The 16,169-nt window shown below is 39.5% G+C and overlaps 1 protein-coding gene across 3 annotated transcripts in view; it reads left to right on the forward strand.

Annotated features, from left to right (window-relative positions):
* The window catches only part of PRPS2 (phosphoribosyl pyrophosphate synthetase 2), a 30,386-nt gene that overhangs the window by 6,740 nt on the left and 7,477 nt on the right, over positions 1-16,169 (forward strand). For 2 of the 3 annotated variants that reach the window (XM_075095505.1, XM_075095518.1), the window contains 5 exons: positions 5,468-5,651; positions 8,259-8,279; positions 11,793-11,891; positions 12,979-13,103; positions 15,634-15,807. In XM_075095505.1, coding sequence (XP_074951606.1) covers positions 5,468-5,651; positions 8,259-8,279; positions 11,793-11,891; positions 12,979-13,103; positions 15,634-15,807 — 603 coding nt within the window. The remainder of the gene's footprint in view (positions 1-5,467; positions 5,652-8,258; positions 8,280-11,792; positions 11,892-12,978; positions 13,104-15,633; positions 15,808-16,169) is intronic. The other variant, XM_075095510.1, reaches the window with a different exon arrangement.

Raw genomic sequence — 16,169 nt, forward strand, 5'->3', positions numbered from 1 at the left:
AATCTGCATGCTCAACTACCTTTCTGAAATGCCTGTACACCAATGCATGCAGCATGGGGAATGAACAGGAGAAACTAGAGGTTTGTGTGCTGTCACAGAGCCATGATCTCATTGCAATTACAGAGACGTGGTGGGATAGCTCCCGAGTGGAATGTGGTCATGGATGGCTACAGGCTTTTCAGGAAAGACAGACCAGCAAGGCGAGGTGGGGGAGTAGCTCTTTATGTGAGGGAGCAACTGGAATGCATCGAGGTCTGCCTAGGGGTGGAGGAAGAATGATTGGAGAGCTTATGGGTAAAAATTAAGGGGCAGACAAATATGGGTGACACTGTTGTGGGCGTTTACTACAGGCCACCTGATCAGGAAGAGGAAGTCGACGAGGCCTTCTACAGGCAGCTGGAAGTAGCCTCACAATCACAGGCCCTGGTTCTCATGGGGACTTCAGCCACCATGATACTTGCTGAAAAAGCAACATGGCGAGGCACGCATGATCCAGGAGGTTCCTGCAGAGCACTGAGGATAACTTTTTGATGCAGGTGGTGGAGGAGCCAACAAGGCGAGATGTGCTGCTGGACCTTATACTAGCAAAGAAGGTCTGGTTGAGGATGTGAGGGTTGGGCGTAGCCTTGACTGCAGTGACCATGAGATGGTGGAGTTCAGGATCCTGTGTGGTAGAAGCAGGGCAACAAGTCAGATTATAACCCTGGAGTTCAGGAGAGCTAACTTGGGCCTCTTCCGAGACCTGCTTGGAGGAATCCCGTGGGTTAGGGCTCTAGAAGGTAGGGGTGTCCAAGAGAGCTGGTCAGTATTCAAGTACCACTTCCTCCAGGCTCAAGATCAGTGCATCCCTATGAGAAACAAGTCAAGCAAAGGAGCCAGGAGACCTGCATGGATGAGCAAAAAGCTTCTAGAGAAACTCATGTGGAAGAAGGAGGTTTACAGTATGTGGAAAAGGGACTGGCCACTTAGGAGGAATATAGGAACATTGTCAGGGTATGCAGAGATGGAACGAGGAAGGCCAAGGCCCACTTGGAACTCCATCTGACGAGGGATGTCAAGGATAATGAGAGGGACTTCTTCAAATACATCGGTAGTAAAAGGAAGACTGGGGAATCTGTGGGCCTGCTGCTGACCGAGGGAGTGCCCTGGTGATGCAGGATGTAGAGAAGGCAGAGTAACTGAATGCCACCTTTGTTTCAGTCTTTACTGCTAAAGCTGGCCCTCAGGCATCCCAGCCCCCAGAGGTAAGAGAGAGAGTCTGGAGAAAGGAAGAATTCCCTTTGCTTGAGGAGGATTGGGTTAGGGATCACCTAGGCAAACTGGATCCTCACAAATCCATGGGCCCCGATGGGATGCACCCACGAGTGCTAAGGGAGCTGGTGGATGCTGTGGTCAAGCCACTCTCCATCTTTGAAAGGTCATGGAGGACAGGAGAGGTTGCTGAGGACTGGAGGGCTGTCACTCCAGTCTTCAAAAAGGGCAAGAAGGAAGACTGGGGAAGCTATAGGCCAGTCAGCCTCACCTCCATCCCTGGAAAGGTGATGGAACAGTCCATCCTGGAGGTCATCTCCAGGCATGTAGAGGACAAGAAGGTTATCAGAAGTAGTCAGTGTGGATTCACCAGGGGGAGACGATGCTTGACCAACCTGATAGCCTTCTATGATGGTGTGACTGGCTAGGTAGATGAAGGGAGAGCAGTGGGTGTTGTTAACCTTGACTTCAGCAGGGTGTTTGGCACTGTCTCCCGTAACATCCTCACAGACAAACTAAGGAAGTGTGGGTTAGATGAGTGGACAGGGAGGTGGATTGAGAACTCGCTGAATGGCAGAGCTCAGAGGGTTGTGTGCAACAGTGCAGAGTCTGGTTGGAGGCCTGTCATTAGTCAAGTTCCCCAGGGGTCTGTGCTGGGTTGAGTCCTGTTCAACATATTAATCAATGACCTGGACAAAGGGATAGAGTGTACCCTCAGCAAGTTTGCAGATGACACCAAGCTGGGTGGAGTGGCTGATACACCAGAAGGCTGTGCTGCCAGCCAGTGGCACCTGGACAGGCTGGAGAGCTGGGCTGAGGAGAACCTCATGAAATTCAACAAGAGCAAGTGCAAGGTCCTGCCGCTGGGGAGGAACAACCCCATGCACCAGTACAGGCTGGGGGCTGAACTACTGGAAAGTGGCTCTGTTGAGAAGGACCTGGGAGTGCTGGTGGACAGCTGGCTGACCCTGAGCCAGCAATGTGCCCTTGTGGCCAAGAAGGCCAATGGCATCCTGGGGTGCATCAAAAGGACAGTGGCGAGCAGTTTAAGGGAGGTTATCCTCCCCTTCTACTCTGCCCTAATGAGGCCACATTTGGAGTACTGCGTCCAGTTCCGGGCCCTCCAGTTTAAGAAGGAAAGGGATTTAGAAGGAGAATTGCTTGAGCAATTCCAGCAGAGAGCTACAAATATGATCTGGGGACTGGAGCACCTCTTTTGTGAGGAAAGGCTGAGAGACTTGGGTTTGTTCAGCCTGGAGAAGAGATCACTGAGGGGAAATCTTGTCAATACTTAAAAATATCTGAAGGATGAGTGTCAAGAGGATGGGGCTGGACTTTTTTCATTGGTGCCTGATCACAGGACAAGGGGCAATGGGCACGAGTTGGAACACAGGAAGTGCCACTTCAGTATAAGGAAAAACCTGTTTCCTGTGAGGGTGCCAGAGCAGTGGCACAGGCTGCCCAGGGAGGTTGTGGAGTCTCCTTCCCTGGAGACATTCAAAACCCGCCTGGATGCAGTCCTGTGCCCCCTGTCCTAGGTGTGCCTGCTCAAGCAAGGGGGTTGGACAAGATGATCTCCAGATTCCCTGCCATTCTGTGGTCAGGGAATATACTTCGAGATAAATATAGATGTGGTTAACACAATGGACCTGAAGTCCCCAGGTGCCACGTCTACAAGACTTTTAAATTCCTCCAGGGATGCTGACTCCACTACCTCTCTGGGTAGCCTGTTCCAATGCCTGACCACTCCTTCAGTTAAGAGATTTTTCCTGATGTCCGATTGGAACAATATCCCCTGATGCAGCTTGAATCCATTTCCTCTTGTCCTATCACTAGTAACTTGGGAGAAGAGACCAACACCCACCTTGCTATAACCTCTTTTCAAGTGGTTGTAGAGAGCAGTAAGGTCTCCCCTCAGTCTCCTCTTCTTCACGCTAAACAACCCCAGTAACCTCAACCTGTCCTCATAAGACCTCCTCTCCAGACCCTTCACCAGCTTTGCCCTTCTCTGGACATGCTCCAGGGTGTGCTTACAACACAATGAGTGGTTATCTTTTACTGTCTGGCTCAATGAAGCTAAAACATGCAGCTGTGTGGTATGTGACAACACTTGTTATTAAGCAGGTCTGTGTAAGTGCCAAGTCAAATGGTGATTGACATTTTTCAGAGCTATCATAAGAGCAACCATGAATCTGTAACGATTGAGGCTGTGTCCATAAGCTAGTGGGTAAGTGCTTTATTCAGAGGTGGATTTGTGTGTTTATTTATTTATTTATTTGGTTTTCTTTGTTCCTCTGGGAAGTAGTACTTTGATATTACAACGCTAGATTTGTTTTTCATAGGGCTTCTAATTAAGCCTGCCCAGTTCTTCCAATAATGGAATATGCTTAGTGTCTTGCTGAACTTAAGTTATGTTGACAAGACTTTTTCAGTTTCAAAAACAAAAACCAGCGAAGAAAATATTTTGATCAAAACAGTTTTCTCTGAACAGCCCTATTACATTCGTCAAAAACTTGGACAGAGAAGCAATGGTTTTATGGCCAGAAACTTGTGTCTCTGTGCCATGATGAAAGCTTCCAAAAGGTTTCCTGGATTAACACTGACGTATCAGCACATGACACTGTCCCTGACCACCTCTGTCCTTCCAGAGATCCTGGTGTTTGCTGGATGGTTTGCTTTCTTTTGGCCTTAAGAAATCCTGCTAGCTGCATTCTTAGGCTAAAAATGTATTCAATTAAGGAGAAAAATTAAGACAGGATCTTTTTATGGCTTGTTTGGGACTGCAGAGGAGTCAAATAGGGGAGCTGTGAGCATGGACTCAACTATCTTCATGGTAATAAATCAAATGTTTGCATATCATGAAGATGTTTTTAAGCAGTAAATTCCTTTCTATGTTTTGTAGCTACAGAAAGCTAATGAGTCTTGCACAGTACCCTGAAAGCTGATGAACAGAAGCTGTTTGGACTGTGTTTGACGAGAACAAGCCTCAGCGTAGAAGGACCCACTGGAGAAATTATTCTACCCACATCTGGCCCATTTAGACAGTTTCCAGCTAGAAGCTTTTGTTCACTTGAGTCTTGGGTGAAGATGCAACCTTTTAAATAAGGGCCCAAGATATTTTAGAGTATAATAATTAAGACTAGCTTAGTAGAGCATGAGTTTGAAAGGTCTGATCTCATTATTTAGGAAGTTTGTATGTTTCCTGTATGTTGTGCATGGATTCGGAGGAAAATGAAGGTTAGTCTGCTGGTTTTATGTGTAAGTTTTGGAGGTACAGGTATGAAAAGTTAGTGTGGTTCAACAGTACATTTCTCTTGCTTGGGTCTAGAACTGAAAAAGAATCAACATTCAACTGATTTGTTTTAATTTTCCTGTTTATTTACAAGCTCTGTTTAATTTTTGACTTCTGTGGTATGAGCAGTGATCAATGCCAGAATTTGCCTTGAAATCTGTGGAAGAATAAAACAACTCTTAGATACTATCATAAAGAACCAAAGTATGTAAGCACAGTTTACAGCAAATAGAACGACTGACACAACATGAGCGTTGTTGAGTCATGGTGAGCTGTTGATGAGTGGCCCTTTTAGCTTTTCTCTCTTTGCTTTGTTTTTTTTTGGTTTTTGTTTTTTTTTTTAATTAAATGCTTCACTTGGACATCATGGTGTAAATTTTAACCAGACTTCTGGTTTTGGGGTGTGTTTTGATACTCCTCTCTTCTAAAATGCAGTAGTTTCTCGAATTTAGTAACATCTTAATTATCATATAAAAATAATTGCCCTTTTTAAGGAGGTATTTTGAGCATTAAATACTACCTGCATCAAAAGTTGACTCTGTTGCTTCTGTACATATCATCTAGGTTATAGCCATTTCAAGAATCACTTTGAGAGATGGCAAGGATGCAGAATATACAGACTATATTAAAAAAAAAGCAGTGTCAAATTTAATAACATTGTGAGATGCATCAGTGCTATATCTATAATTACATGTTGGTTGGTGCTGACCTTCCAAAGACCATATTTAGGCTGAAGTAAATTTTAGACTGGCTGATATTGAAATAGACTGTATCAAGGGGACAGTTATCCAAATTGCTGTAAAAAAAAGTCTTACTCTAAATGGAGATAAACCTATGAAAGTTTGTTAAAACTGTTTTTTCTGTTCTTTAATAATGCTTTTCCAGTAATTCAAGTGTTTAAACAGTCATCTCCTGCTCTTTCAGTGTAGAGATTGGTGAAAGTGTGAGAGGAGAAGATGTATATATCATCCAGAGTGGCTGTGGAGAAATAAATGACAACTTAATGGAACTGCTCATCATGATCAATGCTTGCAAGATTGCATCATCCTCCAGAGTGACTGCCGTAATTCCATGTTTTCCATATGCCAGGCAAGATAAGAAAGACAAGGTAGGTAAGAACTGTGTCATTTTGGAAGGCTTTTTTTCAGCTTGTTCACTTGAAATTTTTTTGAGAAGAAACATAACTTTCATAAATATTTAAGTGATTTGAAACATTTGCATTTTTCATCCTTTTTTTGTAAAATGTTGAATTATATCATCTATAGGTGAATGAAGTAAGACAAATTATTTTTTGCTTGTGTTTTGATAATTGACACGCCTTCAGTTTGAAAAAGTAGGTACATCCTTGGGTGTGGTATATTGCAGTGTGCTCTGCTAGCAGACCTCACCTTATGGGACGGCTTTTTCTAGACTTTTTTTTTCTTACCTCTATATATGAAGAAGGCACACCCTTTTAAACATTTTAATGTTTAAAATTTGAAGTGCTGTAACCATTATGTAGGTGGGGTTTACCCTAAATGGTTTAACAGAGAGCCAAATGGAAGGAACTCATTAAATCTGCAATCCATAATAGTAATTAATAAAAACATTATTTTATGCTGCAAGGCAGATTTAAAAAAAGGTTTTTATATCAGTAATAATTATTTTTAATGATGCAGAACAAAAGTTGTATGGAAGCCCCATAAATACTCTTTTGATCTTAGTGCCCTTTTCCTGAATTTGGTCTGCCATAACTGATGAATATACCAGTTCAGCCAAATTGATAACAAACAAACAAACTCTTTGTGGCAAGTGAGTTTGATTTAAAAAAAATACAGAACTAAACTTTCCTATCTCTACTGTATATTAAAAAAAACTCTAATATGTTATGTGAACATTACTTTTGCCTAAACTCACTTGAAAAAAAACTAACAAGAATAGTGAATTTGGCTTTTAAGATTGGATTGCAATGGTTGTCTTTTTGGAAAATTGCCCCTCTCAGATACTTCCCATAAATGGGCTGCCCCTCCCTTTCACTTTAGGCATCAAGCAAACCATCCTGAAAGCCTTCTGTTGTTCTTTACATTCTTTTATATAAAACATAACAGGGCTGAGAAGTTACACAGAAGCTAAAAATAATACCAGATATTACAAAATATGTAATGCTCAGCCTGTGACATCTGAGAACAAAACTAAATACAGATAAGATATTTTCTCTTATGCTCATTCTTTAAGTGCAGGCTCTCTAACACCATCCTAATATTACCAAGATCCATTTGTTATACTTCCAAAAACGTAATACAGGTGTTAGATAGTAGCTCCCTATTCTTTGCTTACATCTTTTGGAACTTCATTTTTGCTGTGTTTTGTATTGAATAATGCTCTCTCTCGATGAGGACAGCTGAAATACTTTTTTTATCAAAAGAGCTTGAAAGGGAAGTGATAAACATTTTGTTGAAAGGGAAGGAGAGCATCTCACTATGTTTTGATTTCTAAATTCATATTGGAAGGTAATGCTGGACCATCCTGTAAGTTCTTGGTGTGGGAAAAGGATGAGTGTGTCCTAAGTTTTCCATGCATCTAGGTTATGCCTTGTCAAGGGTACACAAAATCCATGTGGCAGACTTCCAAGAGACACTTAAAACCCGCAGTGTGGTGGCCCAGCATGCCACCCAGGTGCATTTTGTGTTTTGGAAATGCCGTCTGAAGATGGATAGCTGAGGAAAGCGATTTTGATTAACAGAGTTTTTGAGGGTTGTTCCAGACTGTTCTCTGGGTGTCACTGAGTTCTCCTGCAATTCTAGGCAAGCCATTTCTTTTTTTTTTTTTTTGTTTACCTCAGTTTTGCAATTGAGAAAATGTTTGCCATCTTTAGAAATTAACCTTGTTAGTTGACCTCCATGTTGCAAAATAAGCTATAATATAGCTGTCAACACTGGGCAGTTTACTGACAGAGAGATCTTTCCTCCTGCTGTTGAATTGCATCACATCACTTGGTCTTTGACCCATGTTGAGTGCACAAGCTTTGTATGCTGCTTGAAGTGTCAGTAAAGTGCCAGCCATTTTCTTCCTATACACAGATTTTTTTCTCTCTGGTGTAAGATATTGCTGTAGTTTGCTTGACTTTGAACTGAAGCAGTATAATCTTCACTAGCCAGATGCTGTTTTCTGGTTTGAATTTAAGTTCTTGACTTTAATCCATAAAGAATTAAATAGACTGAGTCCTTGCTACTTGAAATAACCCTGTGTTCTTCATGCCTCTGTAGCTATCATCACTGAGAACAATGAAAGTGCTCTTGATTTATTTATTTAAGGGAAAGGCTTTGCAGTAAAAAAAATCATATTCTGTACAAGGCCTGTGTAATCTACTTTGAAAATTTTAGCATTAAACCTGGCCTAGCTTTAAATGAGAAACAGAGGTTAAAAAAAAAAAAAAAAGGCTTGCTGGGAATTGTGGAAAAGTTGCTAAATTAATTTAGATTCAGTCAAGCACTGCCATAAACTAGAAGGGTATTTTCTGATACACAAGATAGCTAATTTAAAACTAGCTCAGGTGTATCTGTGCTTTGGCCTTAGTTGCATTTATGCATCCTCTAATCATGCTAACCTTCCAAGCCGTGGGCAGGATACACTTATGTAGGATGCTGCAGAGATGCCTTTGAGATAAGCTAGAAGTAGAGTGACAGGTGAGTTTGGTGTTCTACAGCTCATGTAACTTTGTTTTTTTGATTTGTAGAAGGGGTCCGTGGAACGTTGGGTAGGTATCCTCTTTTTTTTTTTTTTTTTTTTTTTTAAATCTAACACTATGCGTTTCTATTAATATGGCCTTAAAGGGTGAAACTTACTGGGTTACATTATGTATAACTGGGAACATTTTCAGTTTCACTTCTTGATTTCAGTTATGTTTCACCTAGGCCATGACAGTAATCCTGTGGAATAATTTGCTCCTAGAAAATGCCTAGCTTCTAGTTAAAAATTTATGTGGCCATTCAAGATAATGGCTGTCAACTTCTAAAGCTTCAAAACATATGTCATTTTTGAAATTATAAAATTTAGGTTATACATTAGTGAACATTCAGTATCCATATACTTCACAACTGGCTCTCTTGGAAGTGAAAGTTCCAGTTGAAAATCTTTGGCATTTCTCAGATTTTTTTATTTAAGTTTTTTTTTTTGTTCAGTATGCATGTGATGCATTTTGAGCAAGACAATGTAATGACATGCTTAAAGGCAACAGAGCTTTAATCCTGATGAACAACTTTATTTTCAGCTATATGTCCTTTGCATAGTAACTCCTGTGAGGTTGTTTATATTAGCTTTGTGGATTCCCCCCTGCCCCTGGAAACTGGAAATATTTAATGCATCACAAAGAAAGAAATAATTTATATAACTTATTATATGTAAGCATGGAATTTGCTTAGGAACTAAAAACTCAGTGGTGGTTTTTTACACTGTAGTTTCTGTACATAATGTAATGTTGTGTTTCACACTAATAATTCTGAAACTAATCTCAAATTTTGTCAAAGAATGGAACAATGAATACTCTGAATCTCTTTGTGTTCTTGCTTCTCTGATCAGAAGCAAACCTTACAAATGCCAAGATAAAATAAATCTTGAGTTCTCATCTACCTTTGTCATCCAAGTTTCTGAATAATGAGGCCAGGTTATCTAAGGTTCCCACGAATATACTTCCTTTGATTTTAAAATAATCTTCTATTTAGATCATATTGTAGCACAAAACTTATTTTCTCTGCAAGCAATCAAATCTTAAATCCTTTTGAACATGTCATGTGTGTCTTCTTTTAATGCACAATTTTGTGTAAAGGAAACTGTCAGATAGCTGCAAACTTCATTTGTCTTAATCTATTAGCCCATTCTTGAGAAACAGGTATTGGTGTCTGGCTATCTTTCCTTCCAAGGCCCTCTGTCCACCAACACATAGGCAATCTGTGATGTGTGCATGTCTGCTAAAACAAGTTACCTAGTGGTAAAACCTTCAAGTTCTTCCTTCTGGTAAGGCAGCCTGCAAGGCCAGCAGCTGAAAGAAGTACCAACTGGTAACGTATACATTAGTATTTGATGCAGGAAAGTATTTTGGTGTTGTTTTGTGATTGTGATACTCATGATATTGATACATGAGACAAGCTAAGTGGTATTCACATTGAACAGAAATGAAAAAAAATAAAAGCAAAATTCAGTATGCCGGATGGAGTAGAAACGGCAAACCACATTCTGGGAAGAATGTAATTTGCCTTTAGCAGCTAGCCTGAACTAGTTACTTCTTTCTACCAGAGGGAGTGGTCCTGGTTTGCCGTCTTTTCCCTTCACTTCCATTTGAGCTGCCTCATCTGGCTGCTGTGGGTTCAGGCAAGTCCCAGTGTGCAGCACAAGGGAAGTGGTGGAAGCATATAAGCCTGGGAAGAAGGAATGAGACAAGCAGATCTTCGCAAAGAGCTGATAAGAGAACGTTGTGATAGAGTCAAAGAGTAGAAACTAAATCTTTACGTTATTAGATGTTTCCAAAGATTTGAGAATACTTTGAAGCCCAGCTTAAAAATGTCAGTTTGTACTGCAAAGATAGGCTTGAAGCGATCAGGAATTTGAATGGCATGAACCAGAAGTTTACTACTAAAAATAGAAATATCTGGAAAGCTTTGGCTGACTTGGACCTTACAGAACTGAACTTAAATGAGGAGCTTTATAAATAGTCCTCAAACAGTCCAGAATAGTCCTCAGTAACCGGAAAACTGAAGCACTAATGATAGCCAGCTCTTGTGGAAGCTCTATGCATCTGAATTGCAGAGATCTAGGGAACCGTTAGATGTTGCGTATAGCTTCAGTGTATCTTACACAGGCCAAATGGTGGTGATGTTCTGTGAAACACAACAACCAAAAGGGATGGTTTTCTAAATGAAGAATTTCTGCAATGATGATGATAAACTTGATCCATCCCTAAGAAAGACTGCAATATCTCAGCTTCTTTTCTGGAAGTATGTTGGCACTCTGCAGGTTAAAACAGAAATGCTGAGTTTCCACATAAATTATGAAAAGTTTTGAGGAAAATATTGGCTCTTTGATATGACACAGACAGAAGAGCACCCAGGTTAAATTGGCAATGGTTCAGCTTATTTTAGGTTATGCCCTCGAGCGTCAGTGGAAGGAAAGCAGAGATAGTCTGTAACTGTGTATATGGGGTGGAGGGAGAGGGGGTTCCTAGGAGGCTAACTGAGGTTGGTTGATAAAGAGATGTAGCAGGAGAGAATACTGTGCCAGCAAAAAACAGTCTGACAGTGAGATGGAACCTCTGAATTGCAGTTCTGTCTTCATACTAATGTTATTGCCAGCTATTAGCCCTATGTAAAGATTAGCAAAAAAAAACCCAGGAGGTTTTGTTTAGTATTTCTGTTACAGAGAAAGCTGTCTGGGGCAACATAACTTTTTTTTGAGAGCTGAAAAATCTGAAAAAACTTTGAGGTTGCTAAAAAAAAAAGTGAAGTATCCTTCAGTCATGATGTTCCATCTTCTGTTTTTTATGTGGCTGTTTGTTCTGCATCCTTGTCACTTTTAAAAAGCTCTTGACATTGGCATTACCTTTGCTAATTAGATTTTTTGCTCTTCTTTTGTTCTCTCCGCTTCTCTGTTTTTTTCATCCTCCCTGTCCCTTTTGGGAATTCTAGACTTCTAATTGCATCCAGTAAGTAACCCTGAATTAGCAAAAAAGAATAAATGAATTGCCCAGGGTAGAAGACCCCTGCCAACATGGATCAGTTACAAGCTTTACTATGTCATGAAGAAATGCTTGATACTAACTTTGTTTTAAAGCAGTGTTTTCAAAAGTTCATTCGCTCTGCCTTCCATCTTCATTTTTGGCAATGTTTTTTAGAGGAGGAGAGTTGCTTGAGAGGGCAGTGGCTTAGAAAAATGGAGATTGTCTGTCTTTCTGCTAGCTGAAAAGCTAGCAGAAAGTTTTGAGTAGAAGAATTGGAAAATTATAGCCCCAATTTTATCTGCTTGTTAATCTAATTACTACAAAGCATTATTAGGCAGACTGTGCAAACTGATTTAGATATTCCTAGATGTTCTGCTGAATTTCAGAACCCTAGTAGCAAGATTAGCTATTGACAGGCCAGCTGGCTAAAGTTCTGGAGCTCTTCATGTCTACATTCCAAATACTCTAAAGGAAAAAATCAGTAAAAGTAGCTGATTTTCTGACTCCTTGCATCTAGTCGAAATCTTCTAAAAGTTTAAAAATTTGTGCTTTGTTCCTCAGAGTCGTGCTCCAATCTCTGCAAAACTTGTTGCCAACATGCTGTCAGTTGCAGGGGCTGACCACATCATCACCATGGACTTGCATGCTTCTCAGATCCAGGTAACTATCAGGTCTTACTAAATGTGGCTAGGAACTCTGCTGAATTAATATGAAAGGCTAATATTAATTTTCTGGTTTTTCTCATTGTTTTGAAAGGCTATATACAGAACTGTAATTCCCAGGGTTCAGAGGAAATCCCACTACCTGTTTCTCATTAAATTCCCTTTTTGAAAGAGACCATTCTCTGGTTTTATGGGGTGATTTTGCAGGCACTTTGCTACTTGTCCATTGGAATCTTTTGTGGCATTTGCCAAGTCCTGTGTAAGAGCTCCCAGAACATACGCTACACTGGTCTGGGGCAAGTTCTCTTAATCTTGACCTGGTCAGAGATTACAGTATTGACCTAGATAGAGTTTTGTTGTTAAAGCCAAGGGAACAATGTTCCCTTAAGAGAAGCAGAGATGGAGGCTGGCAACCCGTAGCTGGCTTACTGCTCAATCCAGCAAATCATGAAACTTTCCTCAGACACAAAGTAGACATTGTTTGACATTCTCCTGTATACCTCTTTTCAAGATGCCTTGTTTTTTTTAGAAAATACCTTCTCTTCCAGTTCTGGTATTCTGTGTAATCAGAATTTCCTATTATGCTAGGTGGCTCTCATGCAAATAAAAAGCAGTTTCATTTGTGGTCTAACACAAATTTCGTGTTACAACTTGCATGAAAAGAAAGATTCAATTTCTGCTGCTCAAGTAATACTAACCTGAATGTTCCCCATATTGAAATACTACTGTTTATGTCAAGTAGTTGAAATTTATTGAAGTTGAGTATTACTTACTAGATTTTTTTTGAGAGCTTTTCACAAGCATGAATTTACTGGAGTACCTGAAGGTGATCTTATTTTCTGATTTTCATCATTTGAGAAGAGCTGTTCTTCACTATTTTTGGGTGAGATTTTTAAAGACCTTAATATTTGTCTAACTTCTGCTGGATTTGATAGTAATATCAGAGGGCAGAATTAGGCCAGTGTTAAATACTAGTTAAAGTTCTAACATACATGGAAGGCAAAGGCTCGATCCTTTCTCTGTGTCTTTGTTCCAGGTCAGACATAAACATATATTCATGAAACTCTTTTTCTCTTTTGGACTAGGGTTTCTTTGACATTCCAGTAGATAACTTGTATGCAGAACCTGCAGTGCTGCAGTGGATTAAAGAGAACATTTTGGAGTGGAAAAACTGTATCATAGTCTCACCTGATGCAGGTGGTGCAAAAAGGTACTATGCAAGCCTAAAACTGTTCGTTTTCCGTACAGTTAGTGGTTAATGAACTAGTTTGTCTAATTTTTTTTCCCTCTATGAATTGTGCAAAAAATGGGGTACATCACTTGATTAATCCAACTGCATTGTAAAACCAGAACAACCTGTTCTTCTAATGTTGTTCATGCTTGAAAACATCCAGGAGCTTTCTATACGCTAAAGAAAATATTTTTCTCTCTCCCTGGATATGGCCTCATTAGCTGAATCCCTCAACAGGAGGGAAGAGACTTTTCCTGCTGCTTGCTTCTTTAGTCCAGTTGCTGCTGCACCTCTTCTTGCTTCACTCTGGAATTGCCTCAGTTTCCCTTCTCTGTCAAAGCATATGGCCTATCCCCACTGTACCTGCTGGCATTTAGGTAAGAGTGTGCTTGAGTTGTGTTCTTTTTTTTTTTTTTTTTTTCTTTGTTATGGCATTCAACCTGAAAACTATTGACCCCAAATTGTGCACTGTGAATACTAGAAAAAGGGAGTAAAGTTTTGGTTTGAGTGGCAAAAGGTGAAAATAGAAAGCCAGTTCATTGGAGTGTTTCTTTATTCACAGCATGTGTTACTCATTTAGCAAGCTATCTTTTGTTTGGTATCTATTGAGTATAAACTAATGCAGAAGCTCAGAAGCATGCTGGCTGGTGAGGTGATAAAGCATGCCATTGAGGCAACATGTTTATTCTCAAGTTTTATCGGTCGTGCTGCTGCTACAAGACTGAATGGGAACAAAGACGAATGAAGTAGAGAATCCTGTAAGCCCATAGTAATTTAAATGTTTGGAATGTAATATGGGAAAAATGTGAGAGACTGTCATAGTCTGGTTTCAGCTGAGGTCCTTGGGTCTGTTGTGAGTGTTCATGTTCTAATAATTAATAGGGAAATAAGACTGATTAGAACTCCATAGTTGTTCCTGCTTAAATCGGTCGAGTTACATGTGAAGAATATAAACTATAGAAAGTATTCTAAAATTCAGATGACTTGGTCAATTAAATTTCTTTGTTCCCTCCTGTCTGGATACTGTTGGCTTCACAGTTGTTTTTTGTTTGTGTTTTGGTTTTGGGTTCTTTAACAAAATACAGACTTTGCTTAGAATTCAAGTCAGAAGACAGCATTTTTTCCCTACCAGATATTTGTATGTTATCAAGTTGATCATAAAAGTTTATTTTTTGAAGACCACTCTCACTGTATTTAACATAGAGAGTGTATCTTTGCTACCTCTCTGTTGTAACGTAACCAAGCAGTTGTTGGTGAAGTAGAGGAAGATGTTGCTTTCAATAAACTCATAGTTTCTCCTACACCTCCAGTAATGTAAAGAAAATGGTTGACCTTTCCATTTAAAACATATAGACCTTCAAAATAATACTTGGGTTAATGAAAAGTGAATAGAATGTGAAGAAAGTTTGTCTTAAAACTTAAATCTGTAAGCATTAAAGAAATAAAAAAAAACCCCAACATATTCTTGCACTCATTTAAAATATCTAAATTCTTCTTTGTTTCTTACTGTTTGCTTGGGTGTTTTTCCCAGTGTATTAAATTTTGTGGCTGAAATAAGGCATGCAAATTCTATTGAAATCTTAATGTCTCTGAGGTATTGTCACTTGCTATGAAATTACGCTATTGTTAGAAAAAAATGCCAAAACACTTGGGTTTTTTGTTTCTTACTCAGTTGTTGAAACAGTGACTAACAACTCCTTCATATTTAAGTTGTGAAGAAACAAAACTATATTCTCTATTAACCATGCACGTTAATAACCTTGTTAACAACATTCTAAATGTATTCTAAAACAACAGGCGACAAGGTTGCCTGTTGAAAAAGCATAGTATTGTTTATTCCCGTGTCTTTATACCTGCCAGCTCTGGTATGTTAAAAAACCTGCAAAAAGCAATCAGAAGTCTGTAATAAATTGTTTGTTATTGGAGGTTTATCTGGCTGCCAGAGGTCACCCTGAATAGTTTTAAAAGGTCTTTGTCAAGCAGATGTATTGCCAAGAGAATTACTAATGACGTAAGCTACCTGATTACTAGTCAAGTACTGCTAAAAGAATTATTAATTGCTATTAACTTCCTTGTTTGGTTTTTCCCTTTGGTTTGGTTTCACATTCCTGCAATGGTATCTTCAGTTAGGATGTTAAAGTGCACGCTGCTGTAGGCTTAGAACTGAGGCTACCTCTACTTCAAATTATCTAGTGTGACTAGGTATTGCAGGAGCTTAATAAAAACTTGTGAATAGCTGAAATGTTTTCAAAGCCAGGCACTTAATGACAGAAAACCAAAGTAAAATTTAAAAAATTTATTTCTGGAGTATAGCTTAAGATTCTCTGGCTGTATTTATTAGCAGTGAATTAAGATTGTTTGTAGCCTGTCTCATTACTTGCAAAAGTTTGTGCTGTGGTAATTTGAAAGCCAGAAAATACAAAAACTGTTTTATGACAAATACATACGTATGGCTCTGTTCTTTCTTTTAAAATAAGTCTCTAAATGTGTATTTCTTCCTGTAACTCAGGGTTACTTCAATTGCTGACAGACTGAATGTGGAATTTGCTCTCATTCATAAGGAAAGAAAGAAGGCAAATGAAGTGGACAGAATGGTCTTGGTTGGTGACGTGAAAGACAGAGTAGCAATTCTTGTCGATGATATGGCTGACACATGTGGCACAATATGTCATGCAGCAGACAAGTAAGTATTATTATGAACTGTCCCACTGTTTTGCTGTACGGTAACCTGCAAATTGCTGATGAATGCAGTTGCTGTGTCCTACATGCTTATAACCCAGCCTGACCTTGTAGCATGAATTCACTCTGATTCTTGAGTCTGCATGTCACAGTCCTGTGATCAGGCTGTGTCCTTTAGAATGTGGAATTGAGAAAATATTTACAGAAACATATTCTCTGTATTTAGAAAGAGGACAGAGTAAACAAAGTCATATAACTTGGAAGGGCCTTGAGCGATCTAGTGTTTTTTTCAGTTCCAAGGCAGAAATGACAGGTAGAAAATTATTCTCTTAAACCTCATCATGGAGCCTTTCCACTCTCCTTAGG

Source organism: Phalacrocorax aristotelis, chromosome 1 (assembly GCF_949628215.1).
Source record: "Phalacrocorax aristotelis chromosome 1, bGulAri2.1, whole genome shotgun sequence".
Lineage (NCBI taxonomy): Eukaryota > Metazoa > Chordata > Aves > Suliformes > Phalacrocoracidae > Phalacrocorax > Phalacrocorax aristotelis.